This window comes from Mesoplodon densirostris, chromosome 14 (assembly GCF_025265405.1).
Source record: "Mesoplodon densirostris isolate mMesDen1 chromosome 14, mMesDen1 primary haplotype, whole genome shotgun sequence".
Taxonomy (NCBI): Eukaryota; Metazoa; Chordata; class Mammalia; order Artiodactyla; family Ziphiidae; genus Mesoplodon; species Mesoplodon densirostris.
Window position 1 is genome coordinate 57973277 of NC_082674.1, and position 26669 is coordinate 57999945.

General features: G+C 37.5%; 1 protein-coding gene across 1 annotated transcript; it reads right to left on the minus strand.

Moving 5' to 3' along the window:
- Nucleotides 1-7173: 7173 nt before the first annotated feature.
- Nucleotides 7174-25907, minus strand: C1D (C1D nuclear receptor corepressor). Its single transcript, XM_060117763.1, has 5 exons — nucleotides 25840-25907; nucleotides 12098-12244; nucleotides 11309-11375; nucleotides 10955-11010; nucleotides 7174-8038 (listed from the first exon to the last, which is right to left on the minus strand). Exons 2-5 carry the CDS (start codon nucleotides 12233-12235, stop codon nucleotides 7874-7876), a joined length of 426 nt encoding a protein of 141 aa, XP_059973746.1. The 5' UTR covers nucleotides 12236-12244; nucleotides 25840-25907; the 3' UTR covers nucleotides 7174-7873.
- Between the last annotated feature and the right edge of the window lie 762 nt (nucleotides 25908-26669).

The following is a 26669-nucleotide window of genomic DNA, read 5'->3' on the forward strand; positions in this document are numbered from 1 at the left end:
CTGAAAAAAATATAAGCATGTTTCCTATGAACTAACCTCGCTTTATGAAAATTAGGTGCAATAAGATCCCTCTTCCGATTCGGCATTATTAAGACAATCAAGCAAAGATCCCACTATCACTTACACATAACCCTATTTTTGTGGTATCTCACCTTACCTTAAACAACATTTAGAAGTTTCAAGAGTGTAGAAAGCAGGTTACAAAAAGAGCCACTTTCAACTAAGAATTCTCATTTTTCTGGCTATATCTGAATGTAATTTGTCTAACATTAAAATTGAAAATAAACTGGGCCCACATGTAGGAAACTATTAAATGCCTACATTTTTATATACACATGGTGTTTTTTTTAAGACAATGAAATATCTGCTATTACACATAAGCATGCTCATGTTATTTCCTTGTCATGGAAGGATTTTACTTCTTGCCTAACATCTCACGAACTGAATAAATAGCATTCACTAGGTTATCCGATTCTCGTGCTGCTTCTCTGAGCAAATGTTGATCAGTACAACTTCTTTTTCTCATTTCTTTTTACCGAAGAAACCATGAACAGAAAACACGACACAACAGAAAACAAAAAACCATTGCTCCCATTTTACTTCTGCTCATGTGAGGGATTATCACTTTTAAATAATTGGTCTTTAATTCTGGTGATTACCTTCGTAACACACACCTACACTGTATTTCATTGGCCCTCGTCTATTGACTCCCCAGCCTAAAAATGAGGATTTAATTTAGACCACTCCCCGCACCTTACTCCCTTACTCCTTCCAATTTTTGACAGAAGAATGAAATCACTTTGTACACCAGAAATGAAATCACTTTGACTGAATCACGTTGCTGTACACCAGAAACTAACACAACATTGTAGATCAACGATACTTCAATTTTAAAAAAAGAAAGAAAAAATATAGCTATTACCCTTACAACTTACTTAAAATCACATTCACCCAACAGTGTCGTGCAGCATCCAGGTTTCCTGCCATGAGCGTGCCCTCTTCCCTCCCCTCCATTTCTAACTCACTTCTGTCTACCGTACCTTCACTTTTACATTATCGAAGTTGATTTCCTTCACATTCTTGTCTTCTGTTTAATCTACTGGTTGATTGTAAAAGCTGAAAACCAGTAAGCAACATTTACAATTTTTTTTAATTAAACTGGTCCCAAATCATTAAGATTAAAAACCCACTTCTGAGTTCTCTAATACCTAACTTTAAAGAAAAATAAAACTGAATGGTACACTACAGAGTTAAGAATTTGGGGGGAAAAAAGTTTTAGGGCTTTAAAAAAAAATCTCTATACAGATGAATTCAATAAGCAATTTTTTAAGTGGTTGTGCTCTTGGATGAGCACAAATTACATACAACTTGTGTAAGATGTTTTATGTATTTATTTTCATTATTTGAACCTGACTGCTGTGTTATATTAGGAAGAGACCACATGGCACATGATAATTGGCTTAGTGAAAATCTCTCCTCCGTAGAAACCTGACAGGGTTTTCTTTCCTTCAGGGAAATGAGTTTCTTCAAACCAAGGTAAAGTTTACAAGATGGTACACTCAATCAAAACTAACAAAGTCTACTAGAGAGGTCTGAAAATTTTGGCTTCAGAAAGAGTATAACAGACCCTTGACGTTTCAAGGTCTAAATTTTGAGATCTTTGCTCCAATTCAAAAATAGTCCTAGATAAGTCTACATAGGTTCCTGGTTTTCTTCAGAATTACATTTTCATCTTGCGTCATGAAGTTTCTTTGCACATACTTTCACTCCAAGTTATAAATCTTTTTCCTTCTATCTAAACGGCCATTGTATTAGTTTGCTCGGGCTGCCATAACAAAGTACCACAAACTGAGTGGCTTACAAGACAGAAATGCATTTGCCTCACAGTTGGGGAGGCCAGAAGTCCAACATCACAGTGTTGGCAAGGTTGGTTCCCTCTGAGGGCTGTGAGAGAATCTGTTCCATGCCTCTCATTTAGCTTCTGGTGCTTTGCAGGCAACCTTTGGTATTCCTTGGCTTATAAAAGCAACACCCTGATCTCTGCCTTCATCTTCATATGGTGTTTTCCCTGGGTGTAAGACTATGTCCAAATTTCCCCTTTTTATAAGGACACCATATTGGATTAGGGCTCACCCTGTGGTCTCCTCTTCACTAACTACATCCACAACAACCCTATTTCTAAATAGGGTAATATTATGAGGTATTAAGAGTTAGGACTTCAGGCTTCCCTGGTGGCGCAGTGGTTGAGAATCTGTCTGCCGATGCAGGGGACACGGGTTCGAGCCCTGGTCTGGGAGGATCCCACATGCCGCGGAGCAACTAGGCCCGTGAGCCACAACAACTGAGCCTGCGCGTCTGGAGCCTGTGCTCCGCAACGAGAGGCCGCGATAGTGAGGCCCGCGCACCGCGATGAAGAGTGGTCCCCGCTTGCCACAACTAGAGAAAGCCCTCGCACATAAACGAAGACGCAACACAGCAAAAATAAATAAATAAATTAAGAGTTAGGACTTCAACATACTCATTTTGGGGGAAAAATTCAACCCAGAGCAGCCATTTTTCACAGATAAAGTTTGACATCTCCTTATCACTATACACTGTTTGAATAACTGCTGAATTTCCCATGCTTGTAACAGAACTTGGCACACATGAGGAGTTCAATATATTTGTTGAATGAGTGAATAAATGAATGTGACTGCAAGTGAGGAAAAAAACTGTAGCTGTTGAGAGATTAGCTAGGCTAAATCATTAGCTGAACAAGGCCTTCCTGCATGGAATTTAGCAGGAATTAAGATTATGCCTTGGCAAAATTGCAAAATACTATATATTCCATGAACCACTAAAGTCACTCACACACACACACAAAAAAGTGTTTTTCACTCACCAATAGTGAAAATCATAAATGTTGAGACTCACAAATGTCAAAACCCACAAAACCCAGCAACTATTATACATATTTTTCCCCACCCCATATTGCCCCTCCCCACTGGCAACCACTAGTTTGATCTGTGAGTCTGCTTCATTTTTGTTTTATTCACTCGTTTGTTGTATTTTTTAGATTCCACACATAAGTGATATTTGTCTTTCTCTGACTTATTTCACTTAGCATAATACCCTCCAAGTCCATCCATGGTGCTGCAAATGGCAAACTTTCATTCTTTTTTATGGCTGAGTAGTAGTCCATTTGTGTGTGTGTATGTGTGTGTGTGTGTGTGTGTGTGCGCGTGCACGCGTGCACCACATCTCCTCTGGTTTTTTTTTTTGCCATACCGCACAGCTTGGGGGATCTTAGTTCCCCGACCAGAGACTGAACCCAGGTCATGGCAATGAAAGCTCGGAATCCTAACCGCTAGGCCACCAGGGAACTCACTCTATCCATTTTACCTGTTGATGGCCACTTATGTTGCTTCCATACCTTGACAATTGTAAATAATGAACATTGGAAAACTAAAAATGAAACTACTATATGATCCAGCAATTCCACTCCTGGGTACATATCCGAAAAAAACCCAAAAACTCTAAAAAAGAAACTAGCACCCCAAATGTTTATACATACTTTTAATGATTTCTTTCTTTCTTAAAGGAAAATAGTAAAGAAGGAAAGGATCAGAAATGGGATAGTAAATGATTTCAGTTTAAATAAGCTTTCAGTTTAAAGATTACAGTTTAAATAATCAAGGAATGTATTATTAGAGAGAGCAAAGGTCACTAAATGAAACAATATCAGCCAGATACATTACAACATGGTCTACAGACCACTGCTATAGCACTAAATCAGAAATGATTCCTTGTTATAATCATTCTGTTGTATTTTAATAATTAAACATCTTTGGACAAGGTCCAAGATGAATTATACACTATAGTAAATTGCATATAACAAGCCTCTATACTTTTTACAATAACATTTTTCAACATAGGCTCTCAACAGGTAATACTCACCTAATAAGAAACTGAAGGTATTCTTTTTTATTTCTCCTAATCATCTCATTCAAATCCTATCACCATGAATTTCCTGGGTACTTGGCTTTAAAATACTGTACTACTATAAACTTTAAATTCAAGCCCTGGATAGGTCTACATTCATTTCAGCAGAAGCATCTTGAAATGCTGAATTATCATCTTCAATTTCCTTCAGTCATTTATTGTAGCTGCCAAACTGAAATGGCACACCTTAAAGGCAACACTAAACTGAAAGGAAATAATAAAAGAGTCTCTTAAATGTTTCATTTATGAAAGCTTATTTTTCCTGCCATGAAATTTTGTGTACTATCTGAAATGTATCACTTTACAAAACTGACATCTTGCATGCAGTTATTTTGCCATGATACACTTGCCAGACTTCAAAGTTTTGGGGAGGGGGGTCGGAGGGAAGGGATGGCATGTTTTCTCAACCTTTTATAAACAGATAAGTAATAAAGAGCTAGGCTGGTTTTGGTTTTGGGCCTAAGACTGGGAGTAGGGGGTTACAGAATTAAAATTAAGCCTCAATTGCCAGTAGGTATCACTATAGCTACCCCCTTTTCTGGATAGCTTTAACTAATGTTCCTGGCTATATTAAAATTATACCATAAAATAAACACTTTAAAAGGCACATCAGGTCAGAGGGTGGTTGCTCTGTGAAAGGAAAACGAATCTGCAAACCAAAATTATTCAAAGCATTTTCTTGAAATCGTGTGCACAAGCAATATAACAGCAAATTAATCAAGGAGAACAAATCTACAGAATAATGTAATAAAATCTGTATACTTTTCCCCCTAACATAACTGTTAATGAAAACTATAAAATGCTAATATTTAAAATAAGCAAAATATGGTTTGTATTTCCAAAACTGATGAGTTTTAGACCAAGATATAGGGAAAAGAAATGTTTTTATTAGTTAAGTACATTCAGATCACATTTATATAAAATAGGTTGCTATTCAGTTAAAAGAGCCCCTGAATTTATCAGAGCAAGTTTACTAACTATTCTATGAAGGGAGAAAACAAGATGCCAGTTCTTCTTTTTCTCCGCTTTATCTACCAAACTTAGCTATTACATGAGGCTCAGAATCACTGTTCAAACCTTTCTCAGTTAATGTTACTTTGTAAAGTCAGAATTTCTGATAATTTATTGCATAAAGGTATGGTTTAACAGTATTATAAGCTAAGTGATTCCTAAAACATCTTTTTCTCCAATGACCTATGCTTAGGAAAAAGTATCTATATTCAATACACTGTCCATTTTTTAAGCATTTCCTGTATTTCTAGTCAATTTTTTTTTTTTTTGCGGTACGCGGGCCTCTCACTGTTGTGGCCTCTCCCGTTGCAGAGCACAGGCTCCGGACGCGCAGGCTTAGCAGCCATGGCTCACGGGCCCAGCCGCTCAGCGGCATGTGGGATCTTCCCAGACCGGGGCACGAACCCGCGTCCCCTGCAACGGCAGGCGGACTCTCAACCACTGCGCCACCAGGGAAACCCTGTAGTCAATTTTTAAAGACTCATTTAGAAATAATACTAATCCATCTCTAATAGCTAAGTAGAACAATTTTTTATATTTGCAGGTTTTTAAACCAATCAATTTGACATAAGCTCAAATTCCAGGAATGTAAACCGTAATTCAAACTTTAGTTTTCCTCTTAAAATATTCTACTTACTAAAATGAATTCCCATCCTGCAACTATGAACAATAAGAAAATTGTGCTTAAAATAATATTAAAAGACTAAATCTCATTATTTAGTATTAGATTAATAATCCATAACTCTAATCTTAAAAGTATCTATAGCTATAACCCCTCCAATTTGTTAATTCCCGAAGAGATTAATACAAGATATAATTAACATCTAAACTTAGAGCAGACTGTCATTTGGAACAAACTATGCTAACAATAACTGTACCACAGTCAAGTAGATCAGCCCATCACCCCTTATGATTCTGACTAAGGTTAATGAGCACAACTTGTCATAAATGTTCCAGAAAACTGAATTGAATGAAAAGACTAGTGTTTTCGTAATACTTAAAATAGAATAAAGGCTGGAGTTGTCTTATCTGGAACCTAGCACAGTATTTAGCAATGTAAATGTCATTAAGTATTTGTGAAATGAATAGACAAAAAATAAGCAACCCAATACACTTACTATATCACTCAGCTCCTTACTATGTGCTAGTAAGTACTTAAAATCATACACAATAAAATGGAATACACTCAAATTGTTTTTTACCTCTAATAAGCACTTAAAAGAATTATTCACTTAAGAATCTCCAGTTTAAGAGAAGGTAGAATTGGACTTTCACAAACCAATAATTTGGCTAATGATTTTCTGCAACTGCATGACATTTTTCATTTAACTTTTTTTTCTTAATGAAATGAGAAAATATAAAGAAATGCAAGCTATAACCTTCTTTGCAATAAATAACACTAGGCCACTATATTTGATCTTAGTAACATTAATTTCTCTCATGAAGAAGTTACTTTAAAAAAAAAATTTGAATTTTGAGGGGACGAAGGTGAAAAAAAGAGTGAACTAACTATAAGCGTTCTTCCACTTCAAAAATTGTCTGACATCTGAGCCAGAAGACTTTCTGCATCTATCAGTGACTACCTCTTCATGTGTCATAGAAAGAGTTCAACATGCGTTACAATATCCATTACATTTTAAGACCATTTCCAATATCTGCTACCATAAATCAAGAAATCCATTTATTCAAGGTTACTTATGGAGAATTAGTCACACAAAAAATTTTAACAACTTCATTTTCAAAAATTAAAGTATTTTACTGTACTTGGCATTCCTATACATAATGATGTGAATTCAAAGACTGAAAGCATTAAGGGTATATAGTTAAAATTCAAGGGCTTAGACATAAAAAAATTCATTTAATATTTAGAATTCTCTGTAGCAAATACTGCAGAAAAATAAATCCGAATATAAACACAATGTAATCTCCTTTGGATTTCTCCTCTGCTTAAGTGGCATTAAATAACATAACAAAGTTGTTCCAAAATACTTCTATGTAATTGCTATAGCCTCAGAAACATACAATAAAAAAATCTGAAAACATGAGGCCAAGAGAACTGTGGGCACTATGCATAAGGAACAAAAACTCATGAATTCCCCCATTCCTAAGGATTTCTAAAAACTACCTTCCTAATTTCAAGAGAAAATTTACTCAAGAGAGAAAAATAAAAAACAGGTCAGCTACACAACATTTACAGCTTTATTGATAGTGTATAGCCATTATGCCAAAATTCAGCCATCAATATACAACCTCATTTCCCATCTAAAGTTAATGAGAATATATTTTTACTTTAAATGGGACATAGTGGCAAAGCACCAAGAATTAAAGAATAACCTTAAAAGTCTTAAATGGATACTTCAAACATCACAAAAAGCAGTAATTCCCAAAATCATGAAAGCATAATGAAATAACTTCACAGAAAAAATGGACATTTAAGTCATTTCTTTCTTTCCTAATATTATATAGTGAAAACAGATGTATTTAAAACTTCAGCATACTTCATAAAATCATTATTCATCGAAAATAGACAAATGTTTGCAAAGAACATTTAACTTAAATTTCAAGTTGCTTATAAAATGGCACTTGAAAAATTGACCTATATAAGGAAATAAGTCTTGTCAAGAGACAGTAAACTATAAATATAAAATATACCACAATGTTAAAAAAAACCCACATAATGTTCTATAGGAAAATCAATAAGGATAACTTAATCTTTCTGGGGGAAAAGTATTTAGCATTACAAATTTAAAATGCAAATCTTACACGCGAATTCAATATGGAATACATTTAAACCTTACAATGGCACATAATCATCATCTATTTTGTGGAAAACAATAAAAATTATGTACTTTTTGAATATGTGTACATCAAAACCAAAAGGTTAACTTTTACTTTTTCCTTTACTGGCAACTTTGGATGCATTTTTAGGTTTTGGTTCCCATAGGGCATTTTTTACAAATCTTGAAGCCGCAGCCCTGTCCAGCTTGCCAGCCTTTTTCTTGTCTGTTATTTCCTTGACTCTGTTCATGTATACTCTGATTCTCTCCTTAAAGGCAAAAAAAGAAGAAAGGCAACAGATTTACTAAGCTGTTAACCACTAAGTTCTATTATACTATACCTCAGTTAAATCCAACGGCTTTGTATTTATTGCTTATTGAGTAGTGCTAATAAGTGCAAAGCGAATAGGATAAACACATTCCATGTTCTCCTGGAGTTCACAGTCTGAGGGGAATACAGATATTTAAAAAGTCATTTCAGAAGTGTTCTGAGTGTTTCAAAAGAGGAAGATCTAGACACTACAGAGATAAACATTTAACTGTTTATATGTGGTTACACTAAATTTTTAAATTTAGCATTCACCTAAATCCACATACTAACTCTCTTGTATCTGAAGTCTATAATCTAAAATAGAGCTTTCCGGACTTCCCTGGTGGTCCAGTGGGTAAGACTCTGCACTACCAATGCAGGGGGCCTGGGCTCGATCACTGGTCAGGGAACTAGATCCCACATACATGCCACAACTAAGAGTTTGCATGCCACAACTAAGAAGCCCACATGCCACAACTAAGAAGGCTGCATGCCACAATTAAGATCCCACATGCTGCAACTAAGACCTGGCGCAGCCTAAATAAATAAATAATTAATTAATTAAAATAAAGCTTTCACATACTTTCAACATACAAACTAAACTCTCCAGAAATTTTTCTAAACAGGAAATGGCTAAGGCAGTATTTAACTATTTATTTTTTTGTGTTACCTTCGTGTCACAATTAAAATAAGTATAATGAAAATACAAGATCTTTTTATCCAATGTCATGGTTCTGACTGAAAAGCACATGATATTTTCTAATGAAATATACAGTTCTAATCAGACTTTACAAGGTGAGAAACATACTAGGTTGCTGTACCACTTTGAATCTTCTGAGACCACTAATCAGAATAAAGGGCTATTCTATACTTCAGTTGGAGAAATAAAGGCGTGAGAGCTACAAAACAGCAGAGTAAATGATTGATCACTGCTTAAAAGCAAGTTTCATTAAAATAATCAAAATAGTTATATAAACATACACAGAAAAATGCAGAACCTTAGAATTTTTTCATTTAAAAAAACTGACAACCCTGCTCAAAACCCTCTCATGGCTCCCTATTTCTCTGAGTAAAAGCCAAAGTCCTCACAACACACACCCAGCCCAGCCCTGCCCAGAATGATCTTCCCTCACAAACCCACACGGCCAGCCCTCTCTTCCTTCCAGTCCCCTCAAATGTTCACCTTGTTAATAAATGCTGCCTTTACTATTGAAAATGGCAATCCTACCCAAGCACTCCAATGCCCTTACTCTGTGCTATTTTTTTCTTTTTTCCCACAACGTAACTTTCTAACATACTATATATTCATATGTATTTCTTATTTGTTGTTTGTTTATGTTGTTTGTTTCCCTCCACTAGATAGTCTGGCACCTGCCACAAAGGCAGGGATATTTATTGGCTTTATTCACTGAGGAATTATCTAACTTGGAAATAATGCCTGGCTTCCAGTGGGCATTCAAATATTTGTCGAATGAATAAACTATTTTCAATGCCCTTCCCCATTCATGATAGATATGGCAAATAGGCTTCATCTCACATACTAACTCTGTGATCAATTAGTGACATCTGTCACAAGGTCAGAAAAGGGGAATAGGTTTATGGATGCTTTTCATTTATCAACCCTTGTCCAAAATATAAATGTACTCCTCCATAAAGTGGATTCTGAGGGAAAAACAAGACAGATGACTTTATCTTTTTCCAGTGACAGAATTAAGTATTACACTACTCCAAATAACTTTGTGTTTAAGAGAAGAAAGAGGAATTTTATAAATGTAAAGTCCATATTAGAAAGGTGAAAGCAGATGATACAATGCATACTTCTTAAGATTTAAAGCCAGTATCACTTGTCAAATCAAGCTCTATGGATCATATTGCTTTATATTTTTGCTTTAAGTATCTTTCACAATTTCTGTATTTCAAAATAAATTTACTTTTCCCCCAAGAAATTTAGAAGAAGAAAATGTCTTAGTCTACACATTTAAAAATTGAAGACAGATCTGGTTTACTCATTTTTTTAAATAAATGACCAAGTACTTTACTAAGTTATAAAAAAAATACGTATCAACCACCATAAAACTTTAGAACAATACACTGTCAAGTGTATTTCACATATATATTTACCTTATATTTTATAAACACAAAGAATAAATTTATTAATATTCTTATTCATAAAGCCAAGTCAAGAAGGTAACCGTAAGTTTGATTTCTAAATTTTTTTCTTTCAAATTGAATGATTTGATTTAATTTTTGAAGTCAGCAAAAACTCCAAGATACCAGACCTTATATAATATACTATACTTATACATCTAAATGGAATACAAAGACAAACCTAGAAGATTTATTACAGGTTGTAAATATGTCACTAATGCAGAATTACTGGACAGTACACATACAACTGGTGCCAAAAAAGCTTTTAGCTTTGTTGCCGAAGTGGATTCTTTACTGCTGAGAAAATGAATTAATGGAAGAATTGAAACGGTGGAGGAGAAACTTTCCCGTCTTGGCTAGTAAATCAACTAGAATATACTTTTAAGAATTGCATAAGAGTTAAAAAAAAAAAAACAGGCAGTTGTAGAGATGAACAGGATTTCAAGAATTTATAGGAAAAATAATATAGCAGTTATAAATAATTACTAGAATCGTGACATTTTCCCATCCACAGATTTATATAATATATGGAACACCCTTCTCTGACAAAGGTGAGAGAAAGAAAAACTAAAGGCACAGTGAAATCTGGCTCACTTTCATAATTTCATCCCTAAATAATTCTGTTCTCCACAATTAGTGTGATAAAGGTACTGCGATTTTACCTTTAGAAACACTACAACAGACATTACACGTAAAATAAAAAGAAATCGATCCACTGCAATCTTACCAATTCCTGCTTTACTGGATGTTCCTTAGGATTAACTCCCTGTGTGGCCAAATAAACTACAAGAGAAAGATTTCATGGAATAAAATGCATATATATTAATTAAGAGCATTAATTAAAGAAACTCTAGTTACAAAAAGGAAACGTCACACAAATTATTAACTAAATCTTAAATTATTCAACCTCTTTGTAATATTAAATGTATGTGTGGCTCATGGGCATCTGGTATTCTGATTTAAAAGAAATAAATATCTGACTATTAAAATTGCCATAAAGTATAATTGCTAGCATTTAAAAAATAAGTCACCTTTGACATGATAATTTGCTTTCTAATTAAATCTAAAGTAATATACATACCCCAAAACATTGAATTCAATGTGTAAGCAGAAACTAAATCCACTTTTGCTTGTTCAAGTGGGTCCAACTATTAAAAAAAGAGGGAGAGAAAGAGAAAGAAAAAAGAAATAAAAACTTTGAGCACCATCACATTTTTTCACTTCCTATAATCCAATAATCAAAACAAATAACCTGGAAATAATTTGCAAAAAGAAAAGTTTGGTTAACTAGTGATTTTTGCCCACAAATTTTCACTTCAGCATACCATCTTTAAGTTAAACAAGGAATGTGTATAATCCAAAATAAAAAAAAATTCTTTTGAATTATTTTAATTTCAGGATTTACAATCTGGGCTTTGTATGTCAAAAGTAATTCATCAATATAAACATTGTACATGATGCATTTATGTATAAGAAGCAGGCTAAAATGCTTAGGCAATACCAAAGACAGAAGAAACATAATGAGATTTGTTTTAGACTGTCAAAATCAATTTACTCTTTTTGTCCTATAGGGTTTCCAGAAACCCTGATAACATCATTGTAATACTTAAAAGGTCAAAGATAGAGTCTGTCAAAAAGAATGCTGGGAGAGCTTTTTTTAATTCAAAACCAAGTCAAAATAAAAATATAGTTAGGAGGTATTTCCTAAGCTTGGAGTTTGTTATATTTTCTCCTTAAAGATATCCAAACACTTAAAAATTGAAATAAAGGGGGAAAGGGGCATATATCATGTATCTGTTTCTTCTTCTATATGTTTCATAACATAGCACTCGGTTTTATGAATTACATTTTTAGAAATTACTTAAAATACCTTCTGCAACAACTCATTTCTAGAAACAGACATCATGGTCTTCAGCATCTCATCCACAGCACCAATGGAATTCTCAAATGTTGATAAATATTCATGAATTTCTACTGGATAGTCTTCATTAATTTCTTCACCTGCCATTATGACCAACTGGGAAAACATTAAATTCTTAGTTCATACTGGAGACAGAGAATGCTCTCTAGGTTACCAAAAAAAATTAATAGGTCATATCATATGTTTCAAAAGTGCTAAAAGAGTTAAGACCTGAAGTTAATTAAACAAATCTTCTTAGAATATAATTCTGGAGCAACCACGTTTAAACATCCCCTCTTCTTAGGTTGCTGGGGAGTTGGGGTGGGCCGCCAGGATGGGACCCACCCAAGTTCATTAACGCTACACATATCAATCCCTCAATCCCTCGATGCTTTTTGAGAACTAAAGAGATAGGACTACCAAACATGTTATATCAATAATAAAAATCCTATATTTTAAAAACTTTCTGTTGAAGTTAAAGACCAAGCAAAGCAATGAAAGTGTGATAAATATACGCTACCCGCTAATGCTTGCTGAAAAAAAATGATAAGCAAAGCTCTTTTTTAAAAAAAATACATATTAGCACTTCTAAATTTAGATGTTGATCTAGCAGCATGGTATATTAAACCAAAAAATTAGAAATCTTAGATCTGAAATATTTTATGATTATTTATCACTAAAATAACTTTTAAAGCCTATATTTATATTTATATATATTCCTTAAGCTTAAAATATTAATAAGAAATTCAAGAGTCCATAGATCACATAAAGTCTGTAAGCAGGAAAGATGAAACATGGAAGAAATAAACTATATGGTTTTCATTTAGGGTAGTAGAGCATACCTTGACGGCCCATTCTTTAAAATTCACATTTATATCATAATATTTAATAGCTATATGAGGAAAAGAAAAGTCCACATCAATGTATTTAATATGGTATCTAAGATCAATTTTCAGAAGCAATTCCAAGCCACTGTACCATCCTTAGGTTTTATTAGCTGAAAATACCTCTTTCATTACACAGCTAAGGAGAACATCAAGAATGTGCAAAATAACAAACAGCATAGCCAAACTGAAGTAAAGGGACGCGGGCTTTCCACCTTGCCTGATCACTGACTTTGTTACCTTACATAAATCACTGAATCTCTCTGGGCCCCAAATATCTCATCCATTAAATAAGGCATTTGGTCTAATGATCTCTAAAGTCCTTTATAATTCTAAATGTTATGACTATGTCACTTAAGTTTTAAAAGTACTACTTGAATATTTAGTCACAATATATCCACATTTCTATTCAACAAGTACAGTCCACTGAGACATCTGGTTTCATTTAAAATTTTAAAAAAGTGAAGTCCAGGGGACTATCACTACTCACACTGTAAAGTTATTATCCAACTACTGTGCAAACAGCAATTAAACAAAGGACTATGAGAAAAGAAAACCACACAGGAAAGAATTGTGACTTCCTATTTCAAAAAGTTAACTGAAAATACGGATTTGCCTCTCATTCCTTCCAGAAAAATCTCTCCAAAATGACAGAAGAAACACAAAAATAAGTCCATAGTAATGCTGGAAACCAAGAAGGGTACATATCCATCAGCCGACCTCAACAGCAGAAATTTTTATAAGCTAAAGAGCAAATGGGATTAGACTGATAGGGAACAGAACCAAGGAGCCTGCAATCCCTTACAAACAAAAGAGAAGGAGAATCTAGGAATAAACCCAAGGTGAAGGACAGTAAGAGATGAATCATGAGGGCTGAAAACTGCTAAACCAATCTCCCAATCTGTGAAAGGACAGCTCCAGCATCCACTGCCCAGATAAAGGTATAAGTACAGGGACAGACACAAATATAGAGAAGACTTGATATTTCTTTTCTTTACATAAAATTTTAAACCAATAAATTTGAAAAATCTGGATGATAAGAATGAGGTGTTAGGGAAAAAAAAATCACCAAAACTAACCTAAAAAGAAGTACATAAAACAAATAGATCATTACACAGACAAAAAAAAAAAAAAAAAAAAAAAACTTTAAAGAAGTCAAGGATCTATGCTCCAAAAAGGTTCCAAGTCTAGAAAATATTATAGGTAATTTCTTCCAAACCTTTAAGAAACAGTTAATTTTTATGGTATTTAACTGTTTAAGAACATAGAAGGAGATGGAAAACTTAGATACCTATTTCACAACATACACAAAAATAAACTCCAGATGAATTTAAAAGATAAATGTATAAATGTATTAAAAGATTATATACATTATATAAAATATGTATATAATCCAAATGAAACCCAAATGCTATAAAAGGAAATGGCTGACAGACTTAAATACATAAAAACTGAAAAAAACATCTATATGGTAGAAGTATACCATAAGCAAAGTTAAATGTAAGAAACAGCATGGGAGAAAATATTTGCCAAAATACAACAAAGGATTATTCAGATTATATAAAGAGTTCCTACAAAGCATAAAACAGATTAAAATAATGAAGATCTCACCCATCAGATTGGCAATAATTTTAAAGACTGTCAAAATTTGACGTTAGCAAGGGTATACACTGGAGGTGGAATATAAATTGGTACAGATTTCTTAAAGGCACACACCCTATGACTCAGGATATCCTCTTCAGAAAGTAGTCTACAGAAATCCTTGTATACATGCATATAAATTTATTAAAATGGACTCTTCGGACCCTTCTCTTAAAGTGGGGACTTTGCCTTACATCAATTTTTCTCTCTGCTGGATCATTGCCCATAGGCTTGAAACATTTTATTCCTCCATCTTAGATAAGAAACAAAAGAAACACCTTGACTTCATATCTCCCTCCAGCTTAAGCCCCATTTTCTATCTCCCTTTTAGAACAAACTCCTCAAAAGGACTGCTAATATTGAATACCAGAGTTCCAGTTCCTCTCCTTCCATTCTTTCTTGAATCTACTACAATCAGGCCCCCTATTTCTCCCTCAAAATTGTTCTTGTCAAGGTCACCCACTCAGCCACATTGTCAAATTCAATGGTCAATTCTCAGTTCTCGTCATTTGACATAGCTGGCTCAGTTTGTCTGGTTTCCAGGGCATCACATTTCCTTGGTTTCTCTCTTACCTCACAGGTTGCTTTCTTGGTCTTCTTTGCTGCATCCTTTTCATATCCTCAAGCCTCTTAACCTTGACGTGCCCAAGGGCTGTCCTTGAATCTCTTCTCTAATTTACTCTCTAGGTGAGCTCTGGGTTTAAACTATATTAATAAACTGATGACTCCCAGGTTTGCATCTCCAGCCCTGACCTTGCCACTGAACTCCAAATTTAATGTCCAACCGCTTACTCAGTACCTTGGTTGGCTGTTAATAGATTCTCAAATGTAATGTGCCCAAAGCCCAATTCCTAATCTTGCTTACTTTATCTTGTAATAACCTATAATGGAAAAGAATCTGAAAAAGTATATGTATGTATGTATGTATGTGTGTGTGTGTGTGTGTGTGTGTGGATATACAGTAAGTCCCCTACATATGAACGAGTTCAGTTCCGAGAGCGCGTTCGTAAGTCCGATTTGTTCATTAAGTCTGACAAAGTTATCCTAGGTACCCAACTAACACAATCAGCTATATAATACTGTACTGTAATAGGTTTATAATACTTTTTACACAAATAATACATAGAAAACAAACAAATACAAAAAATAAAACATTTTTAATCTTACAGTACAGTACCTTGAAAAGTACAGTAGTACAGTACAATAGCTGGCATCGAATGAACAGGCAGGAAATAAACATACTGTACTACTGTACTCTATACAGTACTGTACAGTAAAGTACACAAAAGGACAACCACTGTAGAGGATGCATGCACGTGACAATGTACGCCAGACACTTGAACTAACTTACATGATTGGACATGTGAACGTACATTCGCATCTTTGAAAGTGCACAACTTGAAGGTTCGTATGTAGGGGACTTACTCTGTGTGTGTGTGTGTGTGTGTGTGTGTGTGTATACACACACACACATATATATAACCAAATCACTTTGCTATACACCTGAAACTAACACAATACTGTAAATCAACTATACTTCAACGAAAAAAAAAAAGAATCTGGGCTTCCCTGGTGGCGCAGTGGTTGAGAGTCCGCCTGCCGATGCAGGGGACACGGGTTCGTGCCCCGATCCCGGAAGATCCCACATGCCGCGGAGCGGCTGGGCCCGCGAGCCATGGCCGCGGAGCCTGTGTGTCCGGAGCCTGTGCTCCGCAACGGGAGAGGCCACAGCAGTGAGAGGCCCGCGTACAGCAAAAAAAAAAAAAAAAAAAGAATCTAATCTTGCCTACTGCGGTCCTCCCCATCTCACTTCACGGCAACTCCACCTTTTCGATTGCTCAGACCTAAAATTACAGAATAGTCCTTGACTCCCCTCTCACCCTATCTCTAAAACATATTCACGTCCTACCACCGCTACTGCTACCACCCTAGTCCGAGCCAGTCCGAGCCATCATTGTGTCTGGCCTGTATTGTTGCAATAGCCTCCTAAATGGCTTCCCTGTTTCCATTCCAATAGTTTATTATCAAGAAAGTGATCATCCCAAATCTAAGTCAGATCCTATCATGCCTCTGCTTGGAAACCTTCAAAGGCTTGCCGCCTCACTCAGGAAGTGACAAAGTCTTCATAGTGGCCGAAAAAAACCTGACTCTCTGCTGCCTCCTCTGTGACCTCATCTCCTCCCACTCTGCCCCTGGCTCACTCCATTCCAGCCATAATGGCCTCACTAGTCTTCTTCTCATTGGGCATGCCCCTATCTCAGAGCCTTTGGACTTCTCTCCTTCCTAGAATGTTTCTCCCCCACCAATGGCTTCAAAGCTCATGACTTCACCTCTGCTAGATCTCTACTCAAATGTTATCTATTGGTAAAGCTTCCCTGACCATCCTATTTTAAAATGCATACCCGTCTTCTCATTCCCAGCATTTCCTATCTCCTTCTTCACCCTTCAGGCCTCAACAGCATCTGACATATTTCATTTATTGTCTGTCTGCCTCCAAAAGAAAGTAACTACATGAAAACAGGCAGTTTTGTGTTTTGTTCACTACCACTGCCTAGCAGTCAATAAACATTTGTTGAATGAAGAAATTATAACCAAATACTGGGAATAATCTAAATAGCCATCAATAGGGGAACAGTTAAATGAATTATACCACATCCATCCAAAAGAGTAAAAATAAAGAAGTAAATCTTTATGTAGTAATACATGATAAGTGGTGAAAAAAAGTCAAAGAACATAGTATATAACACGTAATGTGTCTAACAGATGCCATTTATTTAAAAAATTGTATATGTAGATATGTAGAAAATGGTCTGGAAGGAGACATACAAAAATAGACATTCTTTCTGAGAAGAGATAGGAAATGCGAATGGGATCAAAGCAGACTCATGTTTTTAGCTCTTCATTCTTCGTTGTTTAAATTTCGTTATTTCAAAAAGCATGTATTAAAATTGTAATAAAAATAAACAATCATTAAATTTTAAAAAGCATATTTTAATAAAGTATTTTGGCTTTTAACAAATACTGCAAGTATAAAAAACACAAAAAAAGCCTTTATTTAAATGTGAATTTTTTCATCCGATTTTTCTATTAGAAAATATTTCCCCTCTCAAAATCATGATGGGGATTTTTCCTGCAATTATTCCTTGTCCCTGAGCCCCAGTAAACAAGTAGTTATTTATTGTTAAAATGGGTTACGGTGAACACTGAAAGCAAGGCAGTAAGTAAGAATAATGACTCTCATTAAATCTGAACTGAACCACTTGCCTTTTTCCTAACTAAAAAATAAAGGCAAGGTAGACTGAAAAATCAAGGTTCTTCTATTATCAGAAATTCCCCCCAATTCAAATGATTTCTTCTAACATTTTATACAGATAGCTCCTGAGCGTTTGTTCCTTCCACAGGGAGCACTGCAAGGAGGGAGCTGCAGAAATCGTCCTCTGTCCCCTTTGTTACTCAGATGCCAGGATGGTGCAGTGAAGGGATGGTTATCAGCAGCCACAGCCAACATCTGAACCCCACTGCCTGTGAGCCAGGCGCTACCCTAAGCATCCGCACACATTCATTCATTGACTCCTCACAGACAACAAAGGGACCCATGGTGAGTTTCCGTAACTTGCCCAAGACTGTACGTGGTAAATGTCCATAGAAGAGAAAGAAGAGAACTCACCCCTCTCTGCCCCTCACTCGCTGCCTGGCTCTGCAGGGACTCCCCGCCCCTCCACCTACTCCTTCTAAAGCGCAGGCTGCAGAAGTGGAGAAGGTGGAAGAGGGCATGAGAGAAGGTGCCTCTCTTCATCCCTCAGGAAGGTCTGGCTGAGGCTCAGGGGCAGAGGGAAGAAACCCTGCCCAGCAATCCCCACAGGACGTTACTGCCATTCCTTCCTCCTCTCGTTGGTGATGAGAGCCACAGTACCGACAGGAGAAAAGGAGGGGCACACGACATCATCCCCGACCTCCTCCCCTCCATTCTCTGCTTCAGGGAGCTCAGTGCAGCCTGGAACCTGGAAGTCGCCCCTCATCGCTTCCTCAGGCCCCAGTCCCATCAGTCCTGTCAATACGGCCTCCTTAATTTCCTTAGCCACAAGCCTTCCCCCATTCTCACTAACTAGATCATGTCAAGAGCCTTGGAGTAGTCTCCCTACTGTCAATTTTTCTCCACTCTCAATGTTAGGATGTTACAAAACATAACTTTACTATAAAGATAGTCTGGTCATGGTACACCCCTGCTTAAAATCCTGCAATAGTTTCCCGCCACCTTGAAGGTCAACTCCAAACCCCTTATACGGACGCGAGGCCCTTTACGATGTGGCCCTTGCTTGCCTGACTAGCCTCATCTTTCATTGCTCCCCTCTTCCAATCCTATGGCTCTAGCCACCACGGCAGTTTTCCAGATGCTCTATGCCCCTTCAGCCTAACCTTTCGCTTGTGTGGTTCTCTATACGTGAACCATCCTTCCCACTTCACTTTGTTCAAACCCTGCTTACGTGTGGAGGTAAGATCAGGTTTCCCTTTAGTGCATAGGACTTCTCTGAGTGCCACCCTCCCTTTCCCTCTGTCTGGATAAGCACAGCTACAGGTTCTCATGTCACCTAAAACACTATCTGGTGACATGTGTTGATTTACTTAACCTTGACTACAAGCTCCCTGAGGGGGTGGTGTCATCAATATGACACCGCCATGCTGATGTGTCACCAGTGGCTGACACACAGAATGACTTTATGTCTCAACTTGCCCAAGAGAGTCCCCATGTATGTCTATTGTTTCAGCTTGCCATCTGCTCAGCTCCCCATTTCTCTTTCAGAAGCCCCAGTTTGAGCAACAAATTATAGGGTTACCCTAACAAAGGTAGGTTCTCTGACCCTTGCCACCACTCCTCACCCCACTTTGTTAGAGAACATGAGAGCCTAGAGAGTGGCTCCTGGTACCAGCTGGGGTTCAACCAGAGCAGCGGAACCAGTAGGAGGTATTCTGAAGAGATGTACTGCAAGAAACTGGTCTATGCAATTGTGGAGGAATCTGCAGGGCAGGGGAGCAAGAAAGAACATGCTGGAACTCTTGGCTGCAAGCTGAAACTGCTGTCCACGGGTGGAACATCTTTTTCATCAGGGAAGCTTCAGCTCTGCTTCTAAAGCCTTCTAATTAATTGGATCAAGCCCACCCAGATTATCTAGAATAATAAAAGTCAACTGTTTGTGTATTTCGATTATATCTACAAATACCTTCAGAGCAATACCTAGTGTGGTGTTGGACTGAATGGGGGCTGCAGCCTAGCCAAGCTGACACATCAAAAAGACCATCACACTCCTTTAAGCCTCCAGAACTACAGCCAGGAAAGGTATATTCCTGGCATCCCAAATTGTTGCTCTGACAGCATTTTTCCACAATAGACATGTTATTGATGATTGTCAGGTTCCCAAGTAATAAAACTAGAGTTCAAATTCCAGTTAACAAATGTGGAAGAAATCATAGCCTTTAAAAAAAAAAGAAAATCACCATTTTGCAACCCCTAGTGAAATTACAGATTCACGTAATGTTCACTGACAGATAAAAGGGAAAGTTTACAATAGAGGAGTGAGACTGTCACTACCTGAACCCACAGATCAGTCTTCATCACTAAAAACATGACATAAACGTATATGAACCTCCTGATGTGAAGCAATGTGACATACACAGCAGTGTCTGTGTAGCATTTCCAACTCCCCAAAAAAGTTGAATCTGAATCTAACTGAACCTTTAGAGCTAACTTTCAACTTATAGGAAATATGGAGGATAAAGAAACAAGTTCATGCCACAAGAAAGCAAACACACAAATCTGGAATGAGAAATACTCTATAGGACAACTGACCTGGTTTCCATAACAAGTTAATGGCATGAAGAGAAACTAAGAAAAGGGAGAGGAGGGAGAGAAAGAAGAGATTTACCTTCAGATTGAACAACCAAATGGAATGTGTAGACCTTGTTTGGATCTTGATTCAAATAAACTAAGTGTAAAAAGATATTTTTGAAAGAAAGAAACCCAAACCTGGATCGGGTACTAGATGACACTGAGAAATTATTGATAATTTTGCTATGAAATTATAATTCAGCTATAAAAATGCCATCACAGTTACATAAGAAAATACCCCTATGATTTAAGGATGTAAACTGATGCACATAAGGGTAAAATTACAAGACATGTTGAATTTACCTTAAAAAAAAAAAAGCTAGCCTTCAAGGAGTCACCATACTTTGAGAACAAAGATAAGATCTTATGTACATTATTTCTATAGTGAAATTAGATAGCCAAGCCACAAATTAACTTTTAGAATATAACCCAGTTCATAAATTGGGGAGGGCTTCCCTGGTGGCGCAGTGGTTGGGAATCCGCCTGCCAATGCAGGGGACACGGGTTCGAGCCCTGGTTCAGGAAGATCCCACATGCCGTGCAGCAACTAAGCCTGTGTGCTGCAACTACTGAGCCTGCGCTCTAGAGCCCGCGCACCACAACTACTGAAGCCCGCACGCCTAGAGCCCGTGCTCCACAACAACAGAAGCTGCCGCAATGAGAAGCCCGCACACTGCAACGAAGAGTAGCCCCCGCTCTCTGCAACTAGAGAAAAGCCCACGCGCAGCAATGAAGACCCAACACAGCCAAAAATAAAAATAAATAATAAAATAAATTTTTTTAAAACTTCCTAGGTTTCCAAAAAATAAATAAATTGGGGAACACCTAAATAGAAAGTATAGTCTAGAATACTCCACTACATCTCATTTCAATTCCAAATATAATTTGGAGTGAGGGGAAGGTAGGTTACTGGGTGTTCACCAGCTCTGTGATAGTTGCTAAACAACTTATAAAAACAAGACAGAGAGCACAGGGAGATCAGCTCGGTGCTTTGTGACTGCCTGGAGGGGAGGGATGGGGAGGGTGGGAGGGAGGGAGATGCATGAGGGAGGGGATGTGGGAACAGATGTATATGTATGACTGATTCACTTTGTTATAAAGCAGAAACAAACAAAAAAAAAAAAAAAAAAAAAAAACAAGACAGAGCCAGTGGCCTCAAATGAGGTTGTACTGTATTACTAACCTTTCCAACAAAGGCTGACGTTCCAGTCTAATTACTTCCATAATGTCACAAATTTCCTTCTAAAAAAATCCTGATGCCTTATATCTTTACTTGGCCCTTACTAAAATGTATGCATGAAAAAATAAATAAAAAAGCCAAGTCTAAAGTCAAAATATTTGCAACATTAAGACAGATAAAAGAAGCCTCTTCAAATCAACTTAAGAACAACACACAAGAATACCTACAACCCGGACTTCCCTGGTGTCACAGTGGTTAAGAATCCTCCTGCCAATGCAGGGGACATGAGTTCAAGCCCTGATCTGGGAAGATCCCACATGCCTCAGAGCAACTAAGCCCGTGTGCACCACAACTACTGGGCCTGCCCTCTAGAGCCCGTGAGCCACAACTACTGAAGCCTACGCACCTAGAGCCCATGCTCCGCAACTAGAAGCCACCGCAATGAGAAGCCCGCGCACCGCAACGAAGACCCAATGCAGACAAAAATAAATTAATTAATTTTTTTAAAAACCTATATTCTTTAGCTCTATTTTATTCAAAGAACTATATGAATGGATTGTCTTCCCTACACCTAAATTTTCTAGCCACCATAAGGCCACTTTCTCCCTATTCTCATGGTACAAAAGCCTTTCTAGCCTCGTGCTCTCTAGAAACTCCTCCTAGAGTTGTTGTGAGGACTCCCTGCCACCAACATGTTTGGCCTGCTTAACTCGGCTCCCTCATCAACAATGCTTTCTCAAGGAAGCAGTCCCTCTTGCCTCACACTGAGTCACATCCACTAGTTACACAGTCTCGCAGCACCATGTATTTCTCCATATCATTGTTGTAATTTTATATTTCTGTGATTATTTGAATAGTGTCCATCATCCACACTGGACTGTAAGCACCTTGGTGCAGGGCAAGTCTTTGCTCATATACACTCCAAATAACAGGGTAGCATGTCATAGATGTTAAATAAATATCTATTAAAGAAATGACTCCTCAGTGCCTGGCATGTAGTCAATGCTGAGTAAATGTGGAGTATGTGCTAGGAAGAGAGTAGGGATAAGTAAAGCAACTGTCAGACAACCGAGAAAGGACCCATTTGAAGGTGGGTAGCATTAATTTGGGTCTTTTGTGAATTTCTTTAGCAGGGTTCAGTAGGCCTGGAGCAAGAATGGTAATCCAGAGTGAGGAACTGACTAATGGATACAAAGGAAAGAACTTGCAAAAGCACCTTGAAGACAGCTGACTGGGAGGTATGGCCTTGACGGGAGAGAAGTAAGGCTTTTTCCTCTGCTTGCAATACCCCCTCCCCCCACTCCTCCCCTGTCTTCTGGGCCTAGTAAAACCTATTAATCCTTTACAACACACATCAAATGCCCTCTACTCTATAAAGGCTTCCATATCTCCCAAACAAAAGTAGTCTCTTCTTCCTCTTTGCTCCGAAGGTTCTCCAGACCGTTATCACTCATCCATTAATAACACTCCTTCTCATGTATCTTGATAAATCCAAAAATGTCAGTCCTCGTTTATCTATCTGATCTATAACCTGCGTCTGAGAATAGTGAACACATTACTCCACCCTGAATGCCACAACACTATAGACTCCCAAAACTGTCCTTGTCCCCCGATGGCTGTTCTTTTTGTCTACTTTGTTGGGTCTTCATCTCCCCAAACCTATAAAGGCTAAGATGCCTAAAGACTCACGTCTTGTACTGCTTTTCAGTTTACATTCACTCCTTTGGCGATTGTCACCAGCCTCACGATTTTAAATACCATCTGACAACTCCCAAATGTTCTTTTCCAGCAATGACCTCCCCACTGAACTCCAAACTTGGTAGACTCAATTGCCTACTCAACATCTCCACTTGGATGACTAACAGAGATCTCAAACTTAACACATCATAATGAACTCCCAATTCTCCCTCACAAACCTGCTCCTCCCATAGTTTTCCACTTCTCAGTTAATGGCAATTAAGCATTCTAGTTGCCCAAGCCCAAAACCTTGACAGTTCTCTTACAACCCACATTCAATCCATAAGCAAATCTGTTAGCTTTACCTACGAAATACATCCAAAATTGAACTGCTACTCACCAGTCTTTCCAGCTGTGAAGCTGCTATCATCTCATCTGAATTATTACACCTTCCTAATTAGTCTCCTGGCTTTGCCCCACCCCTCTCTCCAACAACCTGCTCTTAACACAGCAGGCAGAGTGATCCTATTAAAAACCTAAACCAGATAATGTCACTCCTCTGTTCAAAACCTTCCACTGGTTATTTACCCACTGTATCTCCAAATGATTAACATAAAGTCTTGCCACGTACTTAATAACTATTTGTTCACTAACTAAAAACAATGAAAGTAAACTGGAATCAAATTTTGGATAATCTCAATATCAGATTAGGATAGTGACCATGTGGATCCAAAAGAAAATACATAATAATGTACATTCCAGGGCTGTTTCTATCCCTATACTAAGTAGAGTTACATACAATTATGAACTAAGCCAGGAACAAATCCAAAATATATATAATTTGGGGAGAAAACTAAAGAGACATCCGCAAATGTTGCATCAGAATTCTATTAACGTAATGACTTTTTTGCACTGCATTACCTTAGAAAATGATAGTGAAACGTATATACAACAATCTCTCCATAAATATTGTTGTCTTTGGCAGATAGTCTACGCTAGTGCAGCCTGTAACTCTCCTTCATACTTAGAGTAAAATCACGGAGAAAAGATAGAGATGCTAGCCTCTAGAAACAAATTTATCCCAAAGTCTCATAGTAGAAAAAGATATAAATTACAAAGAGGTTGCTCAAGATCGAGATGAATAATTAAATCAGATTACAATGAAATTACTTCAATTGTTAATTCTAACGTTTAATTCGAAGTGTTTTCAAAATTATTGATGTGAAGCAGTAAAATTACCTTCCAAAACTATGGAATTTGCTCATGGCAATATTCTCATCTCCTCTCAGGTGTACTGTGCAGATTAAATAAATAATATAGGTAAAGTTCTTAGAACAGTGCCTGGCTCAGGACTCAATACATTAACTAGTAATACTAGTTATTATTTTACTAAAGTGAAAATGATCAAACACCCCAACCCAGTGGAGACTATTTAGAGCCATATTTGAAGAGTCAACTGTTTGGAAACAGTCGCTAACTGAGATAAAACACATAAAGAGCCATTTGAAAAGTTTAAGAATGTTATGAAAAATTATATCACCTCTGAACTGCAATACATACAACACAGCTATCGGAAGACAGCTATAACATCTTTTGACTCAGAACCGTTCTAATGATTTTGAAAAAAACATTGTTCACACAATCATTATTTTCTCTTTCAACAAAACGGTGAGCTCTATCATTTTCCATTAATCACAAACAGTTCACGGAATTTCAATAGGTATTATTTGGTTATTTTCGAATCCAAAGTCAACATTCGGTTAAGTCTCGGGTCAGCCTACTATCAGACAGTCCAAAAAGATTAATAAGTGTTTATTTGTGATTAATAAACATCTCATTGGGACAGATACATCTTTATCAAGCCAAAACTGTTGCAGTCAACAAACAGCAAGACACAAAAGATACTTTCAAACAGAAGTTTCAGTCACACTAAACCTTCCTGGGCCGTAAAGAAAAAACACTTTTTTGAGATTCCATTAGATTTCACCTTAAGGTCGAAATCAGCCTACCATCTCAGGTGGGCTAATATTGCAGTGGCAGGCAGTGCGTGATCATGTATGTGAATGATAACGGATGACAAGGGAAAGCTACTCCCCTAAATCTGTCACTTAGGCCTTCCTCCCTCATCCAGGCTTGAAGGCAGCAGAAAATTAACAGTGAAGTCACGTGCTCTTAATTTCTCCGCCCTCCAATACTTGAGAGGTGGAGCTAAGAAGCAAAGAAAAAGCCAAAGGCCGGACCCAGAGACGTGAAGGGCCAAGGTAGGCCGAAGCCAGCAAGCAGCCACAGGAAAGCGGAAGTGGGGGATCTTGCCACGACGCTGCCCCAACGCTCGCATTCGCGGAAGGCTACGCAGCCCAGTCCCCCTCCCCACAGTCAGCCGGAGGGTGACAGGAAAAGCGAACTTCAAAGCACGAGAAACTCCAACCCCACCGCTGAATAATACCTCGCGGGCCTTCCACTCCGGCCTCCCAGAAAGCAGTCGGCGGCGGTGACGTCATTGGCGCGCCGGCTCTGCCCGCGTTGCGAGCGGCGCTCTCCGGTGACGTCACGCTGCGCGCCCCCGCCCCTTTGCTCCTTTCCCTTCCTCCCTCAAAAGCTACGTTCTAACCGCGCTGCAGGCCAAAGGTGTAGGAGGGGGGTGGGGCGGGGCGCCGGCACCTTTTTCTAGATTTGCATTTGGCCAACGCCCACCGGATTACAAACAGCATATTTATCCAGAAAAAAAAGAGTTAGTTACTAAAGCTTTGTGCTGGTTTTTACGTTCGCTGAAACTCGTTGCAGCGCCCAGGTTCTTAGTACTCTCCCATTGTCCGCCTCAAAATTAGCCTCCAAACAAGCTTCCCAAGTTTTCCGTGGTGAAAGTTCGGGTTCTTTGTTTTTCCAACCCATCGCTACGAGATACTTTTGTAAAATACAATCAAAATGAATTGCTTGAAAGATGGATAAATAGGCAAAAGAGAAGCCTAGATTTCTAATTATTTCAAAAAACATAAAACTGCACTGCAATAAATGAAATCAGAACAAACATAAGAGGAAAAAAAGACAAAGATTGCATATTGCTACTTGAATGATTAGGAGCATCGTTTTTACATTCCTGACGTTATTCCACAATCGTAATTTAACAAAAAGTTATGCATGAAATAGCGATTCCATATATTAAATGCCTACAAAAGCACTTTGAACAAACACTAGTGTGTGTCAATATCAAGTATTTTAAGTGGCAAACGAGCTTTGTTCTTCCTATGTTTTCCTCTAAGAGTTTTATGGTGTCTG